This window comes from Hyla sarda, chromosome 5 (genome assembly GCF_029499605.1).
Source record: "Hyla sarda isolate aHylSar1 chromosome 5, aHylSar1.hap1, whole genome shotgun sequence".
NCBI lineage: Eukaryota > Metazoa > Chordata > Amphibia > Anura > Hylidae > Hyla > Hyla sarda.
Window position 1 is genome coordinate 35,556,376 of NC_079193.1, and position 25,975 is coordinate 35,582,350.

At 41.1% G+C, this 25,975-nt stretch overlaps 1 protein-coding gene across 2 annotated transcripts in view; it reads left to right on the forward strand.

The window, feature by feature from the left end:
* The window catches only part of PLXDC2 (plexin domain containing 2), a 578,876-nt gene that overhangs the window by 362,403 nt on the left and 190,498 nt on the right, over positions 1 to 25,975 (forward strand). For both annotated transcript variants that reach the window (XM_056519248.1, XM_056519249.1), the window contains exons 5-6: positions 20,508 to 20,630; positions 23,867 to 23,985. In XM_056519248.1, the coding sequence (XP_056375223.1) occupies positions 20,508 to 20,630; positions 23,867 to 23,985 (242 nt within the window). The remainder of the gene's footprint in view (positions 1 to 20,507; positions 20,631 to 23,866; positions 23,986 to 25,975) is intronic.

Here is a 25,975-nt window from a genome sequence, read left to right on the forward strand (position 1 = left end):
CCCCTCTCCTGTGGATATATGTTTTTTTTTTCTTTTTAAATAACCCCTTTAGAGCTTATTAGCAATATAGCCCTGACTAACACCCTCCCTGTATTTCTATGTATGTTTAATGTTTTCACGTAAGTTTGAGCGTGAATTTCCCAAAGTTTCCTGTGACAAGTTTTTGTTTCTTTATTGGGGTCATGACAAGATATCACACAAATAGTGTATAAATAAACTGACCAGTGGCGCTTGTCAATGTAGGTTCTCCATCTATAGTACAACCACCAATGAGAGAAACATGCAGTCACTTATATAGCAAAGATCTAAATTAATTTTGTTGATAAACATAAAAAATATACAAAAAAAAAAGTTAAAAATACATGTGCGCCCTTGTCGTGGTCCATGTGTTTTATATTGATGCCCAGTATTAGTGGTGAGTCCTGACTGCTGGCATTAACCCTCAGGGGAAGAATCGGGACCTTTGAGGAATGATTGCAGCTTTCTGATCAGCTGAAATGGCAGACAAGGGTACTCACCTGTCTCTGTGCTCGTCGCTCCAGGCTGCTTTGTCAGGCTGGAGAAGCAGAGCGCCAATAACATTGATCAGTGCTGTGCTATGGCGTAGTATTAAATAGTGTTTAAAATTGAATGAGTGCATCTAATAGTCCCTAAAAAATTGTGAAAAAAATAAAAAAGTGTTAAAGGGGTACTCCGGTGCTTAAACATCTAATCCCCTATCCAAAGGAAAGGGGATAAGATGCCTGATCGCGGGAGTCCCGCAGCTGGGGACGCCCGTGATCATGCACGTGGTACCCCGTTTATAATCAGTCCCCGGAGTGTGTTCGCTTCGGGTCTGATTACGAGCGACTACAGGGCGGGCGGCGTGTGACGTCACGCCTGCGGCGGCGTGTGACGTCACGCTCTGCCCCGCAATGCAAGCCTACGGGAGGGGGCGTGATAGCTATCACGCCCCCTCCCGTAGGCTTGCATTGAGGGGCGGAGTGTGAAGTCGCACAGGGACGCAGGCGGAACGTCACGCGCCGCCCGCCCTGTAGTCGCCCGTAATCAGACCCGGAGCGTACACGCTCCGGGGACTGATTACAAACGGGGTGCCACATGCATGATCACGGGCGTCCCCAGCTGCGGGACTCCCGCGATCAGGCATCTTATCCAAAGGATAGGGGATAGGATGTTTAAGCACCCCTTTAATAATTATGACTAAGCCCTTCTCTAATAAAAGTTTAAACTATTTTTTTTTTATTAAATAATGTCAACAAAAATAAAAATAACCATATTTGGTATTACTATGTGTGGAAATGTCCAAACTATTAAAATATAATGTTAATGAAATTGCACGGTGAATGGGGTAATCATCTACAATTGCTGATTTTTGGTCATTTCAATGAATAAAAATTAATAAAAAGTCCCCATTTAAACTAAAAAGGTATGATAAAAACTACTGCGCAAAAAATTAAAGTTTTATAGTATAGGGGTCAGAAGATGGCAATTTTAAGCATATTCATTTTCTTACAAAAAGTTATACTTTTTTAAGAGTAGTAAAATAAAACAAAACCTATATAAATTGGGTATGCATAGTTGTATATAAAGTGCCAATGCAGACACATTCCTGAACATAGGGCAGCATAAGCAAATAAAATAGAAATACATGTACCAAATCAATTCATAAACATAGTAATCAAGAGAGGTCAATAGTGTGAGGTCCAGGTTGATGCCACCCCAATGTGCATTTCGGTAAGCTTCTCCTAATTTTATCTAAAGAGATCAGTGGTGGAGCATGCACACTTTCCCTCCATTTTAAACAAGGACAAGGGACCCCCTGTTCTTTGTGATTGGTGGAAGTACCACTACCCCATAAATCAATTAATTATCACCTATACTGGATGATTATGTAAATGAGCAGTGCCCCTTGTCCAAAACTGGAGTCTGGAAAGGAAGATCCAACCAGGAATGGGAATTTTAACCTGATTAAAAAAAACGCTTTATCCTAAGCCCAATGTAGACGACTTATTGTTTTCATCATGGCCCATATAATGGTTGTTCCCCACTGCCAATATGTGCCATTCAAATTCCCGTTTTCCTTGGGCTCTGGTTGGATCTCAATTGCCGGACTCCATTATACAGACTATTTCACTTCTGGATACCGGTTCTGGATACAAGCTGCTGCCAGTGATGCTAATATCTATATGAGCCTAGTGGTACTGCCCCGAGTACAACACCATGGGGGAGATTAATTAAAATCTGCCAGGAGGAAAAGTTGCTGAGTTGCCCAAAGCAACCAATCAGATCGCTTCTTTCATTTTTGAGAAGGTCTTTGAAAAACGAAAGAAGAAATCTGATTGGTTGCTATGGGCAACTCAACAACTTTTCCTCTGGACAGGTTTTGATAACCCCACTCCCCCATAAGCCTATTATCTTTGAACCAGATAGCGCCTCCATGTGTTCATTTTGTTTCTCCATGCATTGCTACATGCATTGCCTTCCCCAACATTGGTTTTGCAGGGCACTCAAGGGCTATTCGTTTTTCTCTAAAAAAAAAAAAAAAAAAAAAAATATATATATATATATATATATATATATATATATATATATATATATATATATATATATATATATATTATTTTCCTCTGGAGAACTGCCTTATGGAGTGTCCTTTCTAAGAACTCTGAGAGGATGAGGTCAGTAGTTCTCTACATCCTGACGCCATCACTAATGTTTATCGAGGTTGAAGATTTGCAGTGAAGGTAGAATTATGGAAGCCTTGTTCTCATGAATATAACTATGGATTATAGAGCTGAAGAGCCATAATGTCCTGCTGATATGGCAACTACTATTGAGCTTTCTAATGAAGAACACAATTTCTCGCCATCTGCAGGACACAAATAGCTAAGGACAATAAACAGACATCAATGAATAGGATCTTAGAGGTGAAAATCAAAATAATTGCACATCGCTTCTAATGAAATAGGAAAATGGCTTAAAAAACTTCTATGAGGTGAAAATCTAAATAATTTTTTTTTTTTTAAACACTATTTTTCAAATGTCTACAAACTCCATTAATGGGGTATTCCAGGAATTATTTTTCATTTGACTTTGCTGTAGGGGCTGTAAAGTTAGTGTATTTCATAATATAGTGTCTGTACCTGTGTTTGATGGCTGGTCTCGCAATTCTTATGTGATCTTTGCCCCAATGTTTATTTTTATCAGCATGCAAAATGACTATGATCTCTGGTTTTCCCTGGTTGCAATTCTGCCTGAGACCTTACATCACTAGTCAGACAGGGAGGCTGTCTGCTTCAATGAGTGGAGCGACCACTGGGTGGGAGGGTAAGCATTCCACAGAGGACTGCAGAGAATTGTAGTTTCACCACAACACAGCATGGAAGAAAGCTCAGCTGTGCTTCAATAGATGGGGTGGTTCATGGTGGGAGGGAGAAAAATGACCTCACACTTACAAACAAGGGACTGAGGCTTGTAGTTGGAGGGAGAGAACTCCAACAGGAAATAGCCGTTTATGCCATTTAAAAGCCAGATATGATGGACTCACATGCCATTTAGCCCAAAGAAAAGCACAAGTCCTTGGTAAGCATGTCCATTACTGTCTGGCAGGAAAGTACTGGTGGATAACCCTTTAAAGACCAAGAATAACAAATCAAAACACCTAACCCAGTTACCTTCCACCCTTAAAGACCCTCCCCTATCAGCTGCATGGAAAAAAGACTCAACTCTATATTGGAAAGTATTCTGGCGACTTGTATCCTAAACTTCTAAATGAAGAGAATTCTATTCTTTATGCACAAAGTACCAAGAGAAAAGAACTATAATACACAGTTATGGGAGAGAAGATTTACGAAAGATACATCTGAAGGACATATAAGATAAACGAGGAACCAGAGGATTATGTCTGAGACACAAATAATGTGCTATTCCCCTAAGGATGGAGTTTTGATAAGACTAATATTTGTATGTTTATAAAATCGGCCATATGAAAATGCGAAAAAAAACCTTCTGCTATTCTGCTTGTGGGACACATGAGAACAAGCGGCTTGCATAATAAACAGGTTTAATGGGAATAAGTATGGAGTCTGGTGCTTAACTGCCGGCATTAAATAAACATATTTTGTTCTGAGCAAACACAGGATTAAAGATGAAAACATAGAGGAAAGTATTAAAGCATTACGTGTGACAAATCCTAAGGGCAGCAGTAATGCCTAGTTAGTGGCCTCAATGTATGTGCATTTTTATATCTAGACACCAATGGGCAGCCATAATGAATACGTGGAAAATAAATTAAAGAAATAGGGATTTTCCTATGTAAACAAGTACAGTGATCCCTCAACTTACAATGGCCTCAACTTACAATAGTTTCAACATACATTGGTCTTTTCTGGACCATTGTAACTTGAAACCAGACTCAACATACAATGCTATGGAATCTGCGAAACGTGTCAATGGCTGGAAGAACCGACCAATCAGAATGGATATTTCACTGGTAAAACCTGTGTATTCCTAAAGTGCATGCACTGACTGGTGTCTGGTAGCGCCCCCTACAGTACAGGGAGGTATTACATGTTCTGTACTCTTTACCTGTGCCACATTTAGCTGCTCCTTTGGGCATCAGGTGAGGGCGGCTCCATTTTCCTTTTTTTTAGGACATTGCGTGTACTGTACAGAAGAAACTTCTGTCCTCTACATAGACCAGTGTTTCCCAAAGAGGTTGCCTCCAGCTGTTGCAAAACTACAACTCCCAGCATGCCCGGACAGCCAAAGGCTGTCCGGGCATGTTGGGAGTTGTAGTTTTGCAACAGCTGGAGGCACCCTGGTTGGGAAACACTGAAATAGACAGTGATTACAGCTCCCAGCAGATCTTTCTTACTTTTATATGTAAGGATTTGCTTTATCTATATTAGTTATCTACTTATTTATCTTTAATCCTCACTTTTTCCTATTTTTGGATGACATTTTGGTGGCTTCAGAACCAATTACCAGGTTTCCATAGAGTTCTGGTCTCAACATACGATTGTTTCAACATACAATGGTCGCCCTGGAACCAATTAATATTGTAACTTGAGGGCCCACTGTAATGTAATAGCACTAGGATATGACTTAAAGGGGTATTACCACTTAAATAAAGAGATCTTAACTGATGCATTATGTGAAATTAAAGGGGTACTGTGGCAAAAAGTAACTTGTCTCCTATCCACAGGATAGGGGATAAGTGTCTCATTGCTGGGGCGTCCAACTTCTGGGACTGCCTTGATCTCCTGCACGGTCCCTGCCTCTCTTAGAGGAGCATGTGCTGGGTTCACACTAGCGCCATTCATTCTCTATGAGAGCGCCAAAGAGACCTGAGTGCTGTGCTCGGGCATCTACGGTGCTCCCATAGAAACAAATTGAGTGCGTGCCGACTCCAGCAGAGAGCTGGGGCCTGTGCAGAAGATCACAGGGGTCCAGCGGTCAGACCCCTCGCAATCAGACCCTTATGATAAGTAACGTTTCGCTGCAGTACACCTGGTACTTAAGGACCAAGGGTGCACCTTTAGACCCTGGTTCCATTACCACAGTTTAAAGCGAGCTGAGAATGCATCATACCCGGCGGGTCCAGGTTGCTATCAGCAGTAATGCCGTACATCGCCAATTGGGCCGATGCCTGATATTAACCCTTTAGATGACCAGATCAAAGTTGATTGCAGCATCTAAATGCGGGATCTATCCGTGCCGGTTAGCTCAGCGGAGTTGATTGGGACATCCGCTGCAAAATTGCTGGTCCTGATTAGCTGAAGGGATGACAGGAGGTCCCTTACCTTCCTTCTCGCTTCCGCATTGGGCATTTTTGGTCACTTCATGTACCATAATTTTTTTTAAAAAAGCAATCAAAAAGTCCTATTTAATATTTGCTATGGGGGCGCTGGAAAACATTTTTTTTTAAATCAACTGGTGCCAGAAAGTTAAACAGACTTATACTTATACTAAATAAAAATCTTAATCCTTCTATTTAAAACCACAGTGTCCCAATCAGCTGAAACAATGATGGCAAGGCCGTTACCTACCTCTTCACCATCTGATCGTTGCCCTGAAGCCTCAGTTAGCCATGACAGGCTGGAGCAGCAGAGCACCAATAACACTGATCAATGCTATGCTATGGCATAAAAAATAGTGTAAAAAAAGAAAGTTAAGAAATGTGAATTAACCCCTTAACAACGCAGGATGTATATTTACATTCTGCACCAGCTCCCACGATATGAAGCGAGGTCGCGCTGCGACCCCGCATCACATCGCGTCGGTCCCGGCGCTCATCAACGGCCGGGACCCGCGGCTAATACCACACATCGCCGATCGCGGAAATGTGTGGTATTAACCATTTAGAAGCAGCGGTCAAAGCTGACCGCCGCTTCTAAAGTGAAAGTGAAAGTATCCCGGCTAGTCAGTCGGGCAGTTCGGTACCGCCGCGGTGAAATCGCGGCGTCCCGAACAGCTTACAGGACACCGGGAGGGGCCTTACCTGCCTCCTCGGTGTCCGATCGACGAACGACTGCTCCATGCCTGAGATCCAGGCAGGAGCAGTCAAGCGCCGATAACACTGATCACAGACGTCTTAATACACGCCAGTGATCAGCTTGAGAGATCAGTGTGTGCAGTGTTATAGCTCCCTATGGGACCTATAACACTGCCAAAAAAAAAGTTTAAAAAAAGTGTTAATAAAGGTCATATATCACATTTATTGCTCGGTCAAGGCAGCTGCGACTGCTCCTGTTGTTGGTTGTTTGTTTGTTTTGGAAAATAAACACAAATTTGATTAAAAAAAAATAAAGGTCATTTAACCCCTTCCCTAATAAAAGTTTAAATCACCCCCCTTTTCCCATAAAAAAAAATAAAACAGTGTAAATAAAAAAATAATTAACATATGTGGTATCGCCGCGTGCGTAAATGTCCGAACTATAAAAATATATAATTAATTAAACCGCACGGTTAATGGCGTATGCGCAAAAAATTCCAAAGTCCAAAAAAGCTTATTTTTGGTCACTTTTTATACCATAAAAAAAATTAATAAAAAGTGATCAAAAAGTTCGATCAAAACAAAAATCTTACCAATAAAAACTTAAGATCATTGCGCAAAACAAAAAATTAGTCCTCATACCGCCCTGTACGTGGAAAAATAAAAAAGTTATAGGGGTCAGAAAATGACATTTTTAAACGTATAAATTTTCCTGCATGTAGTTATGATTTTTTCCAGAAGTGCGACAAAATCAAACCTATATAAGTAGGGTATCATTTTAACCGTATGGACCTACAGAATAATGATAAGGTGTCATTTTTGACAAAATATGCACTGCGTAGAAACGGAAGCCCCCAAAAGTTACAAAATGGCGTTTTTTCTTCGATTTTGTCGCACAATGATTTTTTTTTCCCTTTCGCCGTGAATTTTTGGGTAAAATGACTAATGTAACTGCAAAGTAGAATTGGTGACACAAAAAATAAGCCATAATATGGATTTTTAGGTGGAAAATTGAAAGGGTTATGATTTTTAAAAGGTAAGGAGGAAAAAACGAAAGTGCAAAAACTGAAAAACCCTGAGTCCTTAAGGGGTTAACCCTTCCCTATATACCACATATATGGTATCGCCCCGTGTGTAAATGACCGAACTATAAAAATATTACAAAAATGAAACCGCATGGCCAATGGCGTATACATGGAAAAAAATTCCATATTTTTGGTCACTTTGTATGCCCCAAAAAAATGTATAAAAAGCGATCAAAAAGTCCCATTAAAATAAAAATGTTACTGATAAAAACTTCCCTCACGCATCCCCATATACAGAAAAATAAAAAAAAAGGTACAGAGATCAGAAGAGGACATTTTTAATCGTACAAATTTTGGTACAAAAAGTTATAATTTTTTTAACAGAAGTGAAACAAAACAAACCAATATAAGTTGGATATCAATTTAATTGTATGGACCTACAGAATAAAGATAAGGTGTCGTTTATACCTAAAAATGCTCTACGTAGAATCGGAAGAATTTTGCCCCCCTAATATTTTTTTCTGGTTTCGCCGTAGATTTTGTGGTGAAGTGATTGATGTCATTACAAAGGAAAGTTGGTTGCACAAGTTGGTCTGTAGGTGGAAAATAGTTTTTAGAAGGTGAGGAGGAAAAAAACAAAAGTGCAAAAAAAAAAAAAAATAAGTGGTCTTTAAGTTGTTAGGGGTGAAGTATACATATCAACACATATAATACAGTAATACACCAAATCACATAATCACATATGAAACAACAGAGCAGTGGGCCCAACACAGGCAGGCCTACCCAAGGCAATCTCTAGCCCACAGGACAGCCTTTGGTGCTGGGACACCACACGACAAATGTTTTTTATCAGTTGGGATCAGAGTGTTCATACCCTGACCGATCAGGAGAACAAGTGGGAAGAGAAGCGTACTTCTCTCCTTGCTCTGTGTCTATGTGAGTGGGCTGGGCCCATAGACTTATATTCAGGGATCATCTTGGTCATTTGACACAAAGCACGGAGAGAACTCACTAGCGCTTTATGTATCTTTCTACAAATCGGTCGGAGTCTGAGCACTCAGACATATCACATATCAATTTTTATTTTTTTTTAAACATTGCCCAATTAAAGGGGTACTCCCGTGGAAAACTTTTTTTTTTTTTTTTTTTTTTTTTTTTTTAAATCAACTGGTGCCAGAAAGTTAAACAGATTTGTAAATTACTTCTGTTAAAAATCTTTATCTTTCCAGTACTTTTTAGGGTCTGTATACTACAGAGGAAATGCTTTACTTTTTGGATTTCTCTTATGTCATGACCACAGTGCTCTCTGCTGACCTCTGCTGTCCATTTTAGGAACTGTCCATAGCAGGAGAAATTCCCCATAGAAAACATATGCTGCTCAGGACAGTTCCTAAAATGGACAGCAGATGTCAGCAGAGAGCACTGTGGTCATGACATAAGAGAAATCCAAAAAGTAAAGCATTTCCTCTGTAGTATACAGCCCCTAAAAAGTGCTGGAAGGATTAAGATTTTTTAATAGAAGTAATTTACAAATCTGTTTAACTTTCTGGCACCAGTTGATTTAAAAACATTTTTTTTTCCACGGGAGTACCCCTTTAAAGGAGACGTCCGGCGCAGACTTTTTCTATTCCGTCCTGCCCGGGCTGCAAAAAAGACAAAACAAACTTTCACTTACCTCCATATGTTCTCCCTGAGCTCCGCAACAGCTGATCGGTCGGCCGGGCTGTCTGCTTCCTACTTCCTTTAGCCCGGCTGCAGCGATGTCCCGCCTCGGCCGATGATAGGCTGAAGCGCCGTGTGACGTACCGGGCTAAAGGAAGTAGGAAGTAAACAGCCCGGCCGACCGATCAGCTGTTGTGGAGCTCCGGGAGAACATATGGAGGTAAGTGAAAGTTTATGTCTTTTTTTGCAGCCCGGGCAGGATGGAATAGAAAAAGTCTGCGCCGGACATCTCCTTTAAAGATTTTCATTTTGGAGTGCTTTGGATTCTTTTGGAGGCCTCTACCAAACTTCTGTCTGCCCTGCCGACCTAAACCACCCCCTTCAAACACAATAAGGTAATGGTGAGGAACCCTCCTCTGTCTTGCTACCTAGATCCTATGGCAACTATTGACGAAGACATCTAGGGGTTTAAACCACCGGTAGTGAAGTCAGCTGCCATCCCAGATGCTGTCAGCAGGTATCAGCTGTAATACACAGCCACCACCCTCAACAGCTACTAAACCTGATTCATATTTTACTGGAGCACATGTTGGTAAAGGGTTAGTCGTCCATGAGAGTCTGACTTTTGGGACCCCCATCAATCAGTACAATGAGAAGAATGCAGAAGGGCTAGTAAAGAAAATGTCTGTGTATAGGCAGGGGAAGCAAGACTCACAGACTTTCTTTATACAGTAAGTGGATGAGGAAGCAGGACTCACAGGCTTTCTCTTTGACCAGGTGGGGGTAGCAGGACTCTCAGGCTTTCTCTTTGACCAGGTGGGGGTAGCAGGACTCACAGGCTTTCTTTTTGACCAGGTGGGGGTAGCAGGACTCTCAGGCTTTCTCTTTGACCAGGTGGGGGTAGCAAGACTCTCAGGCTTTCTCTATTAGTGGGTGGGAAATGCAGGACTCAAAGGCTTTTAAAATGAGTGGTTGGGAGAAGCAGGACTCACAGGCTTTTTATATAAATTGGTGGGGAAGGCAGGACTCACATGCTTAAACACTTAAAGGGGTAGGTACTTTGCTGCTCAGCTTTTGGAACAAACTGTTTCGGATGCTAGAGCCAGAGCCAGGAGCTCATGACATCATAACCCTGCCCCCTAATTATGTCCACCCCACCCCCTCAATGCAAGTCTATGGTAGGGGGCGTGACGGCTGTCACGCCCCCTACCATAGACTTGCATTGAGGGGGTGGGGCGTGAGATCATGAGGAGCCGACTCCAACGTTCGTAAAAGTTTGTTCCAAACGCTGAGCAGTGGAGTACCCCTTTAAACAGCTTTTTCCATGAAAATATTGAATTCCATTAAAGAGAGCTTTATATCCTCAAGCTCGGAGTCTCCCCCTCTATCCAGTGCTGCCCTCAAATAGGAAACCCGATTCATTATAATGGTATGTTAACACACATTTTTTGTTGTTGTTTTTTTTTTCAAGCTTTTATTGACTTCACTGTGAGGTTCCAAGCTGAACGACCTGGAAAAAGTAACACGTCACTTTCTTCAGTGCTGATGTTTTAGCCCTTTTTTGCGCAGTTTTGAACGTTGAAGTCAATAGAAGCTAAATGAAGACCAGGCTTTTTTTGAGGCATATCTTGGGATTTTTAGGAATTTTTTTTTCTAGTGTACACATGCCCTTATGAAAGATTAATGGTTGAATTCAGACAAAAGCTTTAGTCCTTTAGAATCTAAACAGGTGAAATCTCTGAGAAACTGAGAATTCTGATCCGGAGACACACTTGTAGGTCACCTCGGAGTAATAAGTTCTATTCTTTTCTTGGGAATACACAACTCTGATCTCTCTGCCAACTTTAGAATAAATTGGTTTAAACATATAAGAGTAAATTAGTGTGTATTTGGATTAAGATGTTCTGTAATAGGGCATTACCATAGTTCCCTGCTGTTCAAATAGTGCTCAACCTTGACAGATATTCCCCATTGTCAGCACCGAATCTGGTGATCTATGACAATGGACATTTATCATCCTATTACTTCTTTGTAAAGAACATTCAGATGATCCTCACTTATTATTGAAAAATATTTTAGATAAAAGTCATTGTCACAAGGAAAAAAAAAAGGTGGCATATTTATGACTTCTGTGAATATGGGACATTGGGGTTAAAAATAATGAGCCAGTGAAGACTTATATTGGCATTTACTTACATAGGATGTCGCCACTAGTGTTGAGCGGCATAGGCCATATTCGAATTCGCGAATATTCGCGAATATATGGACGAATATTCGTCATATTCGCGAATATTCGCATATTCGTAATGTTCTCGTTATATTTTCGCATATGCGAATATTAACATGTGCGAATATTTGCATGTGCGAAAATTTGCATACACAAAAATCAATATACGCAACAATTCGCATATGCGAAAATTATCGTACGCACATTTTCGCATATGCGAAATTGTGCACACCAGTCTCACACAGTAGTATTAGACCCTTCTTACACCACATAAGCTGGAAGCAGAGAGGGATGATCACTGTGATATGTACTGTGAAAAAAAAAAAAATATTCGCAATTACGAATATATAGCGCTATATTCGCGAATATTCGCGAATTCGCGAATATGCGATATTCGCGAATAAAATTCGAATTGCGAATATTCGCGAGCAACACTAGTCGCCACCAGGTGTTTAAAGGGGTACTCCGGTGAAAACCTTTTTTCTTTTAAATCAACTGGTGACAGAAAGTTAAACATATTTGTAAATTACTTCTATTAAAAAAATCTTAATCCTTTCTGTACTTATTAGCTGCTGAATACTACAGAGGAAATTCTTTTCTTTTTGGAATGCTCTCTGATGACATCACGACCACAGTTCTCTCTGCTGACGTTATTATAATAGTAATAACACTTTATTTATTGTTGTCCTTAATGGGATTTGAACCCAAGTCCCCAGCACTGCAAGGCAGCAGTGCTAACCACTGAGCCACCATGCTGCCCTTAGCATACATCTGCTATGCATGGTTGCTAAAATGGACAGAGATGTCAGCAGAGCGCACTGTGTTCATGATGTCATCAGTGTTCCAAAAAGAAAGGAATTTCCTCTGTAGCATTCAGCAGCTAATAAGTACTGGAAGGATTAAGATTTTTTAATAGAAATAATTTACAAATATGTTTATCTTTCTGCCACCAGTTTATTTAAAAGAAAAAAGGTTTTCACCGGAGTACCCCTTTAGAGCGTATAAAATATGCATGTCCACCTATCGAGCTGAGTGCTAATGGACACGGATGCTTCTCCACAGCTAAATCTCTTTATAAGAACTAGTGTTGGGCATGAATATTTGCAATGCAAATATTTATCGCGAATATAGCGCTAAATATTCGCATTTATGAATATTTGCATTTTTTTTTCATAATACACATGACATTGATCCTCCCTCCCTGCTTCCAGCTTGTGATGTAAACAAGGCTCCAATACTAGTTACTGTGTCAGACTGGCGGACGCCCAAAGATTCGCATATGCGTATATTGATCCCTCCATTCTTTTAGCTCTTTTATCACGTGATATTGCGCATGCAAATTTTATGGTGAATGCGCATGCAAATTTTATGGTGAATGCGCATGCGCATGTGAATTTTATGGTGTATAGTAAATAAAGGCCGCAAATATTGCGAATATGTGAATTTTGTGAATATATGATGAATATTCGTCCATATGTTTGCAAAATATTGTGAATTTGAATATGGCCTATGCCGCTCAACACTAATAAGAACCCGTCAATATAAATTACTCTCTCTCCTGCTTGTTTGGAAAGGAGCAGAAACTCCAGAATAACGTGAGGTGACAGTATAACAGAGAAGACTCTTTCTGCAGGAGAATTGAGAAAGGACTGTATAGTCAGCTGCCAGAAGTGGAAGGAGACTGATTCTGTCCAGAGCCTGCGCCAGCAGCACAGATTAGCCACAGAACTAAAGGGGACACATGGGTGTAACAATGCTGAAAATCATTTTGGGACTTTTTACATGCAAATAATTAATAGTATAATCTCTTTTTTTTTTATAGGACATAGAAAGTTAGGACCTTCCTGTTATAGGGGTTGTCCAGTAAAAGACAATTTATCGCTTATTAACAGGATAGGGGATAAACATCTTATCAAGGGGGTCTAACCGCTGGGACTCTACTGAATGGGACACCATCTCTCTGAGAGAAGTGTTTGCTGCACAAAGCATGCGCTCCATTCATTTCTATGGGAGTGCCGGAGATGTCCGAGTATAGCACTCTGGTCTCTTTGGCACTCCCATAGAGAGACGCCATGCGCTCCTCTTAGAGAGTCGGGTGCCTGTTAGGAGATCACCAGGGGTCCCAGCAGTCAGATCACCCTGCGATCAAACACTTGTCTCATTGGACAACCCCTTTAATGGATTTAGATGCCACTCAGGACCCCACTCTGAACCAGTGCTGAGACCACCCAAAACAGCTGTTGTTTAATGTTGACACCACGATTGTATTAGTATGGAAGCTACAAAAGTTTGCTTTGAACAGAACAGGAACAAGTTTCTACCTCTTTCCTACATTCTGTTCTTTTTAGAGCTGAGCAAGCCGAGCCCCCCAAACCCCGATTCGATTCAAACATAAGGGTTGGCATCTATCCAAAATTTCGAACACTGCCAGGTATGGCTTTCATGAATCTGGCTATGTCTGAGCTAAGCTGTGTTGTCAAGAAAGGAGTTAATTAGTTAACTCCTTGGGGGCGGGGGATAGGGTTGTATACATCATACAGCCATCTATATGGCAGTATAATGTATACAGTGAAAAGAGTGAAACTTACCATCTGGTTCCTGGTCCAGGCATCTTCTTGTGTAGCCCCTCCCCCCTAGTGAAATCATCACTAGAGGTGGGGCTACACAAAAGGAGGACCGGAGCAGCAACAAGATGGTAAGTATAACTCTTTTCACTCTACACATTATACAGCCATATTGATGGCTGTATAATGTATACAACTCTATCCCCCACCACCAAGGTGTCAACTAATATATATAATATACATATACACACACCCTCAAAGAGTTAAAGGGGTATTCCATGATTTTTTTTTTTATTTGACTATGCTACAGGGGCTGTAAAGTTATTGTAGTTCATAATATAGTGTCTGTACCTGTGTTTGATGGTTTTCTTACAATTCTTTTGTGATTTTCACCACAATATTTATTTTAACAGCATACAAAATGACTGTTGTCTCAGATTTTTCCCAGCTTGCAATGCGGCCGAGACCTGACTCACTAGTCAGCTGATGACAAGGAGCATGTCTGCTTCAATGGGTGGAGGGATCGCTTGGTGGGAGAGAGATCAATCTGCAACTAATGCAACAGCTGTAGGCACCCTGATTGAAAACCACAGGTCTTTGAATGGACGCAGCTCATTTATGTTTCAATGGGTGGGGTGGCTGATGTGTGGGAGGGAGGAAAATGGAATTGTGAGATTTGTAGTAAAAAAAAGAAAAGTCAAAAGAAAAGACCCTTCCTAAGCATGTCCATTACTGTCTGCCAGGTACGTACTAAAATCACCTTATGGTGGATAACCCATTTAACTTAGCTCCTAATTTGCTGAGCTGGTGTATTCTTTCAGAAAGCACGCTCAATTCTAATCCTTATAACACGTGCATGTTAATAGATGACCTCACTGAATAACATTACATTACAATGGAAATAATTTTTTTATTTTGTCTTATACAAATGGAGATTTTTATGCCTCACAAACTGGCATTCGGTTAGCGTTCATCCATTACAAGTGCGCACACCACACGCACAACATGATTCGCCATTATTACCGAGGGCAGAAGATGAAGGGGAGAGCTGCGGGGATGAATCACAGCCTTCGTCTTCATTTATAAAGAATAACATGGGTGTTCCTCTGCTCCGAGGATGCCCATAAATCTTTGTTCGGTATTAAATGTCTATTAGTTTATGCTGGATGTAGTTTTGGAACAAATGTATTCATCATTACAGTCGTAACGTTCATCCCGAGCATTGTCTTAGAATTAACTACTGGAGATTCAACTTGCACATCCCAATAGTAAAAAACGAACCTATGGCCAGGACGATTCTTCTTCTGCTCAGCATTTTAGTGGTTTGGGCTGTAGAGTTGCTTTTCCTATCCTTACTTGGCTTCAGCCAGTGGTCTCCAAACTGTGCTGGGACGTGTAGTTTTGCAACAGCTAGATGTCCACTTTGGAGACCACTGGTCTACTTTATTGGATCTGTCCTTAGTCCCCCAACCTATATTCAAGTCAACACCAGTTCTTTCTTACTCTCTCCTCTTCTTCATCTCAAGGTTTCCTTCCGAAATACTCTAATTTATTGAGTAATAGAATAAAGAGTCATCACAACATGCTAGCAAAACAGCAAAACACGAGAGGCAACATATAGACACATACCGCTGCTCAGCCTTTGGAACAAACTGTTCCGAATGCTGGAGCCTGGATCTCGTGATGTCATAGCCATGCCCCCCTCATGACGTCACGCCCCACCCCCTCAATGCAAGTCTATGGGAGGGGGCGTGACAACCGTCACGCCCCCTCCCATAGACTTGCATTGAGGGGGCAGGGTGTGACATCATGAGTGGGCGGGGCTATGACATCACGAGCGCCCGACGCCGGCTCCAGCGTTCGGAACAGTTTGTTCTAAACGCTGATCAACGGAGTACCCCTTTAAACAACTCCCAATGAAGAAAATGTTATTCTTTTTTTTTGTTACGTTGTTATCTCGACTTACAGTATATCTATTTCATGGGTTGCTGTCATCAAATGTTTTCAAATTTTCCCAGGAGAACATTTCCATAGAAGGTATAGTAATTGTGGTTTCCAGTGTCCTTTGGTGTAAATGTCAGTTTTGTATCAGAAAGGCGGGCTTAATTCAAACATTTGTTGCGGTAATATTAAAGGCATAACTCAATTATGAATGATGAAATATGGCCCTAAAAATTATTAATAATGAAAACTTAAAAATGATGAAAATGATCAAAAATTATCAAAAATGATCAGACATATATATCCGATACAATCCGCATCTCTATTTTACTGAGAAAACCCGAAAAATGGGCATAGATGGCCATCAGCCCAAACCTCTGAAGAAGCTCTTTGTGAGCAAAACATGTCTGGGGGGCTGTGGCAGTTTCATTTTAAAGTCTAGTGTTGCCGGGTTGTGATACATAATATTGCAGGACTGCAGCCTGCAAGTTAAGACAAATATCAGTATGACCGACCACACTTTGGCTGTGGGGCTTCTAACTATCTCACAGTAATAACAACACACTGTTTGTTACCTATGGCGAACAGTCACACTTGGCAATATCAGGGTACATTGGGCTGGTGGCATTTGGTACAAGAGAGATGCCAGACAGAATGGGAATAGGAATAAGACCTAGAAGAAATTGTGTCCTTTTCATCAACCTGGTTAAGCTCAGCTAATTATGGCTGATACACACAAAATGGCCTGGCCTAGCTCCTCAATCTGTTGATCTCTAGCTGAAGGCCGGATTTAAGAAATAATGCTTTAGGGTAGCAATCTCCAAATGGTGGACCACCAGCTGTTGCAGAACTACAACTCCTAGCATGCCCTGACAGCCGACAGCTGTCCGAGCATGCTAGGGGCTGTAGTTTTGCAACAGCTGGAGGTCTACAGTTTGGAGACTACTGCTCTACTCTATTTAATGGGGTACCCCCGTGGAAAACTTTTTTTTTTTTTTTTTTAAACAACTGGTGCCAGAAAGTTAAACAGATTTGTAAATTACCTATATAGGTGCTAGACAACTTGCTATATAAATTCACTAGTGCTGGATGGGTTTGGATCTGATCTGTGGCTGGACTGCTGCTAAGCCAATAGATGTGCTCCCCTGTTGATGCACACCAATATATAGTATATGTAACAAAAGTATTATTAAATTGGCAAGCGCTGTATCAGACACATTACAAATATGACTATATAGTTGAAACTGACCTGTATAAGCAGTAGGAGGGGAGAGAGATCCTGGTGATACAGAACTGTGGGCGGTATGAGGGAGAGTTCTCAAGTAGTGTTGCGTGCGAATATTCGCAATTCGAATTTTATTCGCGAATATCGCATATTCGCGAATATTCACGAATATAGCGCTATATATTCGTAATTTTCACAGTACACATCACAGTGATCATCCCTCTCTGCTTCCAGCTTATGTGGTGTAAGAAGGCTCTAATACTACTGTGTGAGACTGGTGTGCAAATTTTCGCATATGCGAATTTTCGCTTATGTTGATTTTTGTATATGTAAATTTTCGCGTATGTTAATTTTCGCACACGCGAATATTCGCATATGCGAAAATAAAAGGAAAATATTACGAATATGCAAATATTCGCGAATATGACGAATATTCGTCCATATATTCGCGAATATTCGCGAAATCGAATATGGCCTATGCCGCTCAACACTATTCTCAAGATGGCTAAAATGGAAACAAAATAGCTTAGATGTTTGAAGTGGTATGTGTATCAATAGGATTGGGCTGTGTCAATACTGCGTGATGTACCTGTTGAGGATCAATCGCGATGGTACATGCGGTGATTAGTGGAGATATGCAGATTCAGATGCCCGAACGGCTGGTATAGTAGGCTGAAGGAGTGATGTTCCTGCGGTGTAGAATGAGTTAATCAATCTGTATCTAGTACAAGAAACTATTATTGATTTTGGTAATATCGCTCCTATTAGTACCTGGTAGGGAGCTGTATTATTGTATCACAGGTCCGTATGGATGTTGTAGTGGAGAGTGCTTTGTACTGTGTATCTGCGTGGGCTCTCCCTGAGGGTGCTCCAGAGGTTGAGAGTGCGTATTATATAGATCCTTTTCTAGAGTTCAGATCTGTAACATAGGCAATATAATGGTGTCACTACCTAGTTCCGATGCAAAAAATCTTGCAGGCTGATGGATGTCCGTATTGCATATAGATACTCTCTCGAATGTCTGCTTACTGATATAGCACTGAGTAGCGTACCTGGTAAGTCTCCGGCAGGCGTCAGCTGCGCAATGATCGCTGCTGAGAGCTCTCGATGAAGGTGCTCCGGGGATTGCTAGGGGGTGTTGGATAGTAATCCTTTCCGGGAGTTCTTGTTGGTAATACAGTTTGTTGGAAGGAGCGTTTGGCGGCAGTGGGAATGTGCCCCGGCCGGTGGCGCCTCTATCTACCTGCACGCCCGCTACTAGGTGGTTAAGGTAGAAGTGATTTGGATATGAGTGACTTCACTACGGTATCCTCTGTGGTCCACAAACCTATCGACGCGTTTCGGAAGACTGTCGGCTTCCTTCGTCTGGATCTGTAGGTACATTTAATATCCTAAACCATATACAGTAATTAGAAACTACTAATTTATAATGGTATATACACTCAGTGGCCACAATATTAGGTTAACCTGTTTAATGCATTTAGGCATGTAGACGTGGTCAAGACAACTTGACGTGGCATGGTTGTTGCTGCCTGATAGGCTAGTCTGAGTATTTCAGAAACTGTTGATCTATTGGGATTTTATACTACACTGTACAATACTAGGGATGTTACGTTTGATCATTAAAGGGGTACTCCGCTACTCAGCGTTTGGAACAAACTGTTCCGAACGCTGGAGCCGGCGCCAAGAACTTGTGGTATCATAGCCCCGCCCCCTCATGATTTCATGCCCCGTCCTCTCAATGCAGGTCTATGGGAGGGGGCGTGACAGCGTCAAGCTCCCTCCCATAAACTTGCATTGAGGGTGCAGGGCGTGATATCATGAGGGGCGGGGTTATGATGTCACAAGCTCCCGACTCAGTTTGTTCCAAATGCTGAGCAGCGGTGTGCCCCTTTAAATTTAGAAAGTTGTTGACATAGCAAAGGTTGTGGGGGAAGGAACATTTTTCTGGATCGGCGCTATAGATATGGACAGATTGATAAATAATTGTGTGTTGATAGATATTGAAAGACCTTGATTTGATCTGTCAAGTGATGAAATATATCAGGCAGCAGGTGATCAGTCAGTTCTAGAGATTGACTTGTTGGAAGCAGGATAGATGGGGAAATGTAAGGATCTGAGTGGCTTTGACAAGGGTCAAATCATCACGGCTGGACAACTGGGTCTTGTAGAGTATTTCTGGTATGAGGTAGTTAGGACCTACCAAAAATTTTCCAAAGAAGGACAACCATTCAGCAGGCCATAGGTCATAAGTTCCCAATGCTAATTGATGGGTTATTAAGGCCCCATGTTGAAACTTGGATGGATGTGCTTCTTTAATGTCTTGGTGTCAGATGGCAAAGGAAATTGCTCATTGTAATGTCCATGTCTTAATGGGTTAAAGGGGTACTCCACTGCTCAAACTGTTCTGAACGATGGAGCCGGCGACGGGAGCTTGTGATGCCATAGCCCCGCTCCCTTATTAAGTCACGCCCAGCCCCCTCAATGCAAGTCTATGGGAGGGGGCGTGACGGCTGCCACGCCCCCTCCCATAGACTTGCATTGAGGAGGCGGGGTGTGACATCATGAGGGGGCGGGGCTATGATGCCACGCGATCCCGGCGCCGGCTCCAGCGTTCGGAACAGTTTGTTCCAAACACTGAGCAGCGGAGTACGCCTTTAAAGATTTTTTTTTTTTACAGAAAGGGGATCTACACAAAGTATCAGGAGTAGTCAGATAGGTGTGAAGGTGATTTTAATAGTGGGGGTGACTATTAGGTTAAAGAAAAGGTGTGTGATCAGGGCACCCTACGAGTATAGTAAAAACTTATTTTTGGGGGGTTGGCCACATGCCCACTTTAAGCAGATGGTAATGGATAATTGTCATATACTGCAATACAACTATTGTATCAATGCCAGACAATTCTCAGTGTTATTTAGAAAATGCAAATAAGACACTTAGAACCTAAAAGATTTTCGATGCTCTCTTTTTACTAAAGCTCATAAACTTCTTCGGGGTTTCATAAAAAATGATCAAGGTAATTTTAAAGGTAAGAGAACAAAAACAGTAACGTGCATACACCGAAAATAGCTAAACGCAAAAAAGTCAGCAATTGCTATATAAATGAGAATGACACGGCAATATGTTACAGCATATGTCTATAAGACATTTTCTTGTCCTACAAACAGATGTAATTCTCTCTGCTCTGCAGTATCTGAACCTCTGTAATTCATCGAATCCCATATAAAGTGTACGTAATTGGCATGTAGTAGATCAGGGAAGCGATAAACCCATCTTCCCGGGTAGGCATAAAGCTGGTGTTAGCATTTTCTATTCCCTCTCGTTAAACTAGAAATCTGATTATAATATCCATCCTGGTCTCTTTCAGGTTTTATATATACAGGAGAAGTTGTTCACCGGATGCTCACCGCAACACAATATATTGCTCCCTTGATGGCCAATTTTGATCCAAGCGTTTCGAGAAATTCTACAGTCAGATACTTTGACAACGGTATGTATGAGATTTATACATATATATATATATATATATATATATATATATATATATAGTTTGAACTCGTAATACATTGTTGCCACCTTAACCTCTTCTAGACCAGATTTAAATTGTGACTCCAATTCGTGATGGTCATTTACATTTATTTATTTTGATTTAGACTTTTTTTTTGTTTGATTGTTTTATTCATTTATTCATTCATTCATTCATTCATTCATTGTGACTCTTTAATTCATTGATATTTTTATTTTTATTTTTTTATTTTAGTTTCATCTTTCTTATTTTTGTTATTTTACCCATTGTACATCCATTATCTTTATTGTATTGGGTATTTTAACTTTGCAGTATTTATTTTTTTTATTGATGATTTCTCCATAAAAAAGATGACATATTAGCGCTAGTTACATGGAGGATACATAGAATCTGAATACGAGTTGTCTAGGGACCAGTCATTTAAGATTTAAAGGGGTACTCCGGGGGAAAACATATATATATATATATATATATATATATATATATATATATATATTTCTTTAATTAACTGGTGCTAGAAAGTTAAACAGATTTGTAAATTACTTCTATAAAAAAATCTTAATCCTTCAAGTATTTATCAGCTGCTGTATAACATTTCTTTTTTAATTTCTTATCTGTCTGACCACAGACAGACCAGTGCTCTCTGCTGACACCTATGTCCAAGTCAGGAACTGTCCAGAACAGGAGAGGTTTGCTATGGGGATTTGCTCCTACTATGGACAGTTCCTGACATGGACAGAGGTGTCAGAAGAGAGCATTGTGGTCAGACAAAAAAATAAATTAAAAAAGAAATGAACTTCCTCTGTATTATACAGTAGCTGATAAGTACTGTAAGGATTAAGATTTCCCACTGGAGTACCCCTTTAAGCAAAATTCAGAGTGGCTACAAGTTGCTGCTGTTTTTGAGCCCCTGAGAGCCCTCCTCCATGGTGCACAGCTATATGTCATTCCCTCTATTTCAGAGGGGGGGCGGGACTAGAGCTGAAGTGTTTTGTCTTACTTCTCTGGCCAATCACAGCGCCTACTGCTCTCTGTCATGCCATAACATAGTGCTGATGTGAGTGCATTGAACAGATTTGGAAGCACAACATGGTATGCCCGACAGCTCACCACTGCTAACTCCAAAAAGCTGCACCCTCACTGGCTGGCAGCGTCCCCGGACCAAGCAAGCAGGATCCAACAAGAAGAAGTGTCCAGCGCAGTATATAGAGTAAAATAAGGAGCTCTTTATTACGTATCAATGGATACAAACAGGAGCAATCACCAACGCATTTTGGATCAGGGGGGAACCTTAATCATGGCATAACAGATATACACACATGTGGGTATTGTATACTATTAACAACATTTAAACCGTAATTCCCTTATTTCCTCAAATACGAAGGGAAATGTCAGGTAGAAAAAAGGAGCTACCTACTTTTGTCATAAGTTACAGTAGACAATTTAACAACATTAAAAGTATTATGCAAAAATGTCTCCCCATTTTGGAGAATGATCCTACTTTACAGGATCTGGATAAGACACGTGTAAAAAGTTGTCTCTAGAAGAGGTCCTATATTAGGCTCTAAACTATCTCCCAGTTAATTTTTAGATGAGACCAAAAAACATAATAATCCTACATGGTTGCACCATCCAGGTACTTGGAGGTTTGGGCACCACCAATGTGTCACATGTCCCCACGTCTCAATTAGAAATTATTTTGAGTCATTCATTACAGGCAAAATGTATTTTAATAAAAGTTATGTTAACTTTAACACCACATCATTAATTTATTTAGCATCTTGCCGCACTTGTCATTGTCAATATGTTTAAAAACCTGCATTAGACTACATATGTCTGATGCCAGAAACGACCAATTTAATGTGTCAGCTCTTTCTAAACATTTGAGAGATAAGCATGGGGGAGATGTGACATATTTGAGCGTGAGTGCCGTAGAGAGGGTCAATCTTAACATCAGAGGAGGAGATTTAAGGCGCAAGCTGTTTAACAGGGAACCCTATTACATTTTTGTTCTTAACACGAGGGAACCCCAAGACATGAACCAAAGACATCATTTAATTTTGACATATTAATATGGTCCTGCCCCTCCCCCCTTGTTATTTTTTCCCTCTCTCGTGTTTTGCACAGCGTATTCTTTAGTCTTTGCTATACATGTTTTTTACATTAGATATCTATTCAGTTTTGTATTTTTTATAATTACAGTGCATAGCTTCATTTAACATGCAATCCAATTCCAGGTCTTATTTGCTGCTTTTAAATTTGTGATGTAATCACCATGTGACTAGATGTTAATGGTATATAATACCCACATGTGTGTATATCTGTTATGCCATGATTAAGGATCCCACCTGATCCGAAACACGTTGGCGATTGCTCCTGTATCCATTGATCCGTAATAAAGAGCTCCTGATTTTACTCTATATACAGCGCTGGACATTTCTTCTTGTTGCATCCAATGAACAGATTGCTACTGTGCTGGGGATGATTTACACAGTACAGCACTATAGATAGCACAAAGAAGGAGAAGGGGTTACTAATGCACTGGATCTGCAAAGTGTTTTTTTGAGCAGAAATAAAAGGAACAGCAGCACAACAAGGAAAAGGTTGCACTAAGCATTGAGATGCTGCTGAAGAGAAGCCTGCAGATTAAAAGAAGATAGAGATAAAAATACAGGAGGAAGAACTGTGCAAATGCAACAGGGCCCAGCAACAAAAGGGTTACACTGAGCATTGAAACTACTGCTGCTGGATAAGAGGGAAGCCTTGGTTTACCCTTCAGGGACAGTGCAAATCCTTCCGAGGACAGACACTACACTGCTTGTAGGTACAGTCTCTCTCTACCTATTTCCAGCACATAGCATCTGCTAAGCTCCTCCTCCTTTTCCCTGTGACTTGTCTTGCTATATGAGCTACTAGAGACAGATTTCCAGGCAGTGGACAGCAGATTGTAGAGAAGTGAGACACCAAGTGGCTATGATTTTATAGCTGTTTTTCTATTGGGGTAAGGAGTAGGTAGTCTTTGGTAAATAAAGGGATTTACCAAAATGTGAAAAAATAACATCAGCTATCAAATGAAGTGGAGTTGTTTAAAATTACAGTGACCATTTTAACAATAGTTTTAGAAAGATAAGGATTGCATACATTGTTTAAAGATCCATCATGCTGGAATATGTTCCTTATATTTTCCCTTTTTTTTCCAGGCACCGCACTTGTGGTTCAGTGGGACCATGTTCACCTGCAGGACAACTACAGTCTTGGTAGCTTCACCTTTCAGGCCACTTTAATCAATGATGGTCGAATTGTCTTTGGATACAAGGAAGTAAGTCAACGGAACATTATCTCTCATTTCAGTTTAATCCCTTTCAAATATAGTAGTCAGATGTTTCTTCAAATCGATACATAAATGGTGAGAATTGAAATTTTTATGTAAGCATGGTGTTGTCTCAGCAACTACCTAGCTCCTTCTTATCCCCTGAGAGAACAGTTCTTCTTCCGCTTTCCAAGGAGGCATGGCTGAATCTTGTCTCTCTAGCCCTGCCTCCTGAGTGATGTCATCAGCTTACATCCCCATCTCCTATATAAATATGTAGCTTTATTGACACATTTAGGGAAGAAGGAGATGTGCTGCCTTGTGCTAAGCAATGCCACAGGCAGAGGAGCAGACAGGAAATGAATATAGCAGCTTTTGCATGCTATTTTGTTGTTGGACTAAAAGAAGTGCTCTATGAGGAGAGTAGACAGGGTGGGATGACTGTGATGAAGAGTTGAGGGAAAGGAATGTATTCTGGGAATTGTAGTACTACTCAACTGCGAAATCAGGTAGTACTAATTCCTGACATGGTAAGAAAGATAATGACAGGCCTATAAAAAAAAATGATTTTTTGATGGTTTTAAAACTAGGGCAGACAGGTACGCACAGCTTTATGTAGCCACCAGATACTCGAGGAATGTTATAACCCAAATGGGGTGGGGCCCTGATCCTCTAGCCTTGATCCAGTCCGGCAATGCTCTAGTTAATCCCTATTTTCAGTACATTTGCAGCAATGCTGATCTAATGTCATTGTCATCTAGCCCAGCTAATTCTCTTTGCAGTTCTTTGAGTTTCCTCAGAATGTGCATTTTGCTTAATAAGTCACAACTGAGAGGTTTTGCAATTTAAAGTTCTTGTGTGCTCAGCTAAGGATATTATAACTCAGACAGAAGATCCCGTCTATTCTCATTTATCCACATTCTTTACAAGTGCTGGGAAAGTGAATGAAGGGCCGTTTGTTTCCATGTCTCTGAATGTGTCTTCATTTAAGAAGCTTAATGAAATGATTGTATCTTGGCTTTGTATTGAATTTGTATGTTCTGCCTATGCAGTCATTTGTTGGGGTGTGAATACAATGACTTGGAGAGAGGAGGCTTCATTGGAAGAAGCTGATGTCAGCCACCTTGCTTAGTGTAACAGGATTCAGGGACCCTCGTTCTCCTGATTGATGTTGGCTTCAGAAATCTAGGATTAAACATATGTGCATTTAAAGGGGTACTCCACTGGCGTTCAGAACGTTTAGTTCTGAAAGCTGGGTGCAGGCTGCAGGGGTTGTGATGTCCCGGCCACGCACCTTGTGGTGTCGTACCACGCCCTCTCAAATGCAAGTCTTTGGGAGGGGGCGTGGTGACTTACATTTAGGGGACGGGGCGTGAATTCGCGGGGCGGGGGATGCGTGGCCATGAGCCCATGACCCCCGCAGCCCACTCCCCACGTACAGAGCTACATTTGATGTCACAGCCATGCCCCCTCGTGGTGTCACACCACGCCCCCTCCATTCATGTCTATGGGAGGGGGCATGTCGTTGCCTCTTCCCATAGACATGAATGGAGGGGCTGGGGTGAGATGTCATGAGGGGACATGTCCAAGATGTCACGACCACTGCCACAGGAACCCAGCATTTTTTTTTTCATTCCAGGTGCTGTGGGAGGTTGCGGGGGGCCCCAGGAGTGGGTCCCCCGCAAACAGACATCTTATGCTCTATCCTTTGAATAGGGGATAAGATGTCTAGCAGATGACTAGTGACTGTCCCTTAAATATTGTTCATTATTCGCAGATCATAGAGCTTCTCTCCACTCACTTCTAATGTCACTTCGGGTGCATCCAGGAAAAGTTGTTGACTTCTTCAGCCATTTATATCCTTGCAGCGGGAACTTGCTAGGCAAAGCAGATTGGATTTTGCTTAAAGCAGGACTAGGGAATTGTGGTCTATATTTAGAAGGTATGCCTGACTTTTGGCTACCTAAGGCTCACTATTGCAGAAGATACAGTGCAATGT